This window comes from Cebus imitator, unplaced genomic scaffold, assembly GCF_001604975.1.
Source record: "Cebus imitator isolate Cc_AM_T3 unplaced genomic scaffold, Cebus_imitator-1.0 Scaffold214, whole genome shotgun sequence".
NCBI lineage: Eukaryota > Metazoa > Chordata > Mammalia > Primates > Cebidae > Cebus > Cebus imitator.
The window spans coordinates 3,615,268-3,618,732 of record NW_016107529.1 but is presented as its reverse complement, the minus strand read 5'-3'; the positions used below and the strand labels follow the sequence as shown (position 1 = coordinate 3,618,732).

The 3,465-nt window shown below is 43.3% G+C and overlaps 1 protein-coding gene across 1 annotated transcript in view; it reads right to left on the bottom strand.

The window, feature by feature from the left end:
* The window catches only part of ZYG11B (zyg-11 family member B, cell cycle regulator), a 91,661-nt gene that overhangs the window by 5,630 nt on the left and 82,566 nt on the right, over positions 1-3,465 (bottom strand). The window contains exons 11-12 of the mRNA XM_017548811.2: positions 2,149-2,346; positions 1,955-2,007 (exon numbers count right to left, since the gene is read on the bottom strand). Coding sequence (XP_017404300.1) covers positions 1,955-2,007; positions 2,149-2,346 — 251 coding nt within the window. The remainder of the gene's footprint in view (positions 1-1,954; positions 2,008-2,148; positions 2,347-3,465) is intronic.

Below are 3,465 nucleotides of genomic sequence, written 5' to 3'. Positions count from 1 at the left end.
ACGGGGTTTCACCGTGTTGACCAGGATGGTCTCGATCTCTTGACCTCATGATCCACCCGCCTCGGCCTCCCAAAGTGCTGGGATTACAGGCTTGAGCCACCGCGCCCGGCAACATTCATTTCTTAAATCTAGTTCTCCTGTGGCAGTGTAAGAGAATCTTGGAGAAAGAAAAAAAAAATGGGTATGAGCTCTTGGGTATGAGCTTTCTGAGGAAAATATTCTCATAAGAAACCTTTAGGTATAGAGGGAAAACCCTCAGCTAGAGAGAAGACCCAAGAAAGAGTTCTGTTTTAGGCAGTTTCTTTCGCAAATGGTTGCTTCAGCTCAATATCACAGGGACTTTGGCATATAAGGGGAACTCGAAGCTGTTGTGACCAAAAGCAAGGAGGTTACAATCTTCACATGTCAGAAACTGGTCTAGGGATGCCCAAGTGATGTAAATCCCAAGGTAATTTTGTGTCCGTCACAGGTGATGGAAATGAAGATTCCAACAGCTTGAGGCCAGTCCTCCAATAAAGGGCTACAATTGCTGGCAATTGGAAATGAAAAGTAAGAAGAGCAGGGCAGGTTCTGGTACACTTAAAGATTCAATGAGAAAGTCTGGGTAGAATAGTGATATTCATTACAGTCCACTCCCAGTGCTCCTTAAATTTACTCCAACCTGTCAGATTCTTTAAGAGCATTCTTCAAAATGTATAGTCAGCTCTTCATCATTCATGGGTTTCCACAAGTAGGATTAAAATTATTTGGGAAAAAAACCTATCACTAATTACAAACTACAAGGTATCCTCCACAGAAGAGCCATGGGGGCGGCGTAAACTTAATGTTTCTCAAGTGCAGTTAATTTTTGTATTTTTTAGTAGAGATGGGGTTTCACCATGTTGGCCAGGATGGTCTTGATCTCTTGACCTCGTGATCTGCCCACCTTGGTCTCCCAAAGTGCTGGGATTAAAGGTGTGGGCCACTGCACTGGGCCGGAATCTGATGCTATTTCTAATTCCTTCAATGTGTCATTTTCTTTCAGACATCCCTGCATTGACATGATGCCTTTTCTTCCTAAAATCTCCTGCCTCTCCTTATCTTTCAACACTCAGTTCACAACTCACTTCCTCTGAAAGTTGTGTGTGTGTGTGTGTGTGTGTGTGTGTGTGTATTTACAGTTGGAGTCTTGTCTGTCACCCAGGCTACAATGCAGCGATGCAATCATAGCTCACTGCAGCCTCAAACTCCTGGGCTCAAGCAAGCCTCCTACCTCAGTTTTCCGAGTACTGGGACTACGGGTATGTGCTACCACTCTTAGCTTCATCTTTAATTTCATAACACTCTATGCACATCTAGCATAATGGTACTTTATCTGATCCACATTTGATCTCCCCCATAAGGATATAAGATTCTTGTGTCCAGACACCATGTCTTATTCATCTTTGAATTTTAAGAGCATATAACAAATTCCTAGCACTCGTCTTCAACAAATGTGGAATGAAGGAAACAATGAAAAGTGATAGATGGTAGAAAAATACTTTGCTTCTTTTAAGGCCAATACTTTTGGTTGAGTGTCGTAGCTCATGCCTGTAATCCCAGCACTCTGGGAAGCCGAGGCAGGTGGATCACTTGAGGTCAGGAGTTCAAGAGCAGCCTGGTCAACATGGTAAAACATCATCTCTACTAAAAATACAAAATTAGCCAGGTGTGGTACTGGACGCCTGTAATCCCAGCTACTCGGGAGGCTGAGGCAGGACAATTGCTTGAACCCAAGAGGTGGAGGTTGCAGTGAGCTGAGATCACGCCACTCGAGCCTGGGTGATAGTGAAACTCTGTCTCAAAAATATAAATAAATAAATAAAAACCAATACTGAGGTGCCTCAAGGAAAAATTATGCATCTAGTAGCAATGACTCCCAGGCATGATTTCTAGATTAGGTTACTGGCTTACTGTTAATTATGATACTAATTACCTGTATGCTACCATCTCACACTCTGGAGTTGGCCATTTCAAAATAGCTGAATGCTGGAAGACACAAGACATATAAGAAAGGATTACAATATTTATTTTGCACTGCATTATTTACTACATTATGAGGCTTTGATAGTTTAACCACTATGAATGTCTTTTGTTGGTAAGCTTCCAGAAAACATCAAATGACCCTACCAAATCATCCAGAAGAGAATTCCTCTGGCTACGACTCAATGTCCAAGCTTGTTCACCTCTGGATATTAAATGCGCAATAATTCCAGCTGCAAAGTAACTGACTTCCACTTCTACACTGTGTAGAAGACTACTGATGTGGTCTATAAAATCTTTCCACATTAATTCAGAATGCAATTCTTGTACTTCAGCTATATTGTTCTGGAAGAAAAAAGAAGATATAAAAATTAAAGTAATATGTATAGTCAATGCCTAAGAGAACTGTTTTTAGGCACTAGACAACAGGCAATTCAGGAAGGTGAGAAAAGTATTTCCCTGAGAGAAAGTATTCAAATGAGGGCAGTTTACAGACTACAATGACGGTAGGAGGAAGCCAAAGAAAAAAGTAGCAGTTTTGTTAAGACAGAGATCATAGTTCAGGGTGGTCAAGCAGCAAAACTATAGAATAGAGTGCTGGAAAGGACAAAGCTCCACACTCAGAGACAGAGCGCACGTGACCTTACCTCAAATCTTTGGCTGAGTACTGACATGGGGTTAAACTCCAGGAAGGTAGGGAAAGAACTACCAGAAAGCAGTAAATAGACAAATCCCAAAGTCACAGAGGGATAGGAGTAGTTCACATTCCACTAGCCAGAGTCAAGAGACCTCATAATAAGCAAAGCATTTGATAGTAGTGGGGCTAAATTATATATGAACCATAGGGTAAAGACTAATAAGATGCCACTCTAACAAAACAAATATACAGGGCTGGGCATGGTGGCTCACACCTGAGAGGTCCTGGCCAACATGGAGAAAGCCCATCTCTACCAAATACACAAAAATTAGCCAGGTGTGGTGGTACACGCCTGTAATCCCAGATACTTGGGAGGCTGCGGCCTGAGAATCACTTGAACCCAGGAGGCAGAGGTTACAAAGAGCTGAGATCGCACCACTGCACTCCAGTCTGGGAGACAGAATGAGACTCCCTATCAAAAAAAAAACCCAAAAACAAAAACAGCCAGGTGCGGTGGCTCATGCCTGTAATCCCAGCACTTTGGGAGGCTGAGGCAAGCAGATTACCTGAGATCAGTCCAGACTGGCCAACATGCTGAAACCCCATCTCTATTTAAAAAATACAAAAATTAGCCAGGCCTGGTGTCATGCATTTATAATCCCAGCTACTTGGGTGGCTGAGGCAGGAGAATTGCTTGAACCTGGGAGGCAGAGGTTGCAGCAAGCGGAGATTGTGCCACTGCACTCCAGTCTGGGCAACAGAGTAGGAGGGGACAGGAGGGAAAGAAAGAAGAGCGTGAGGGGAGAGGAGGGGAGGGGAGGGGAGGG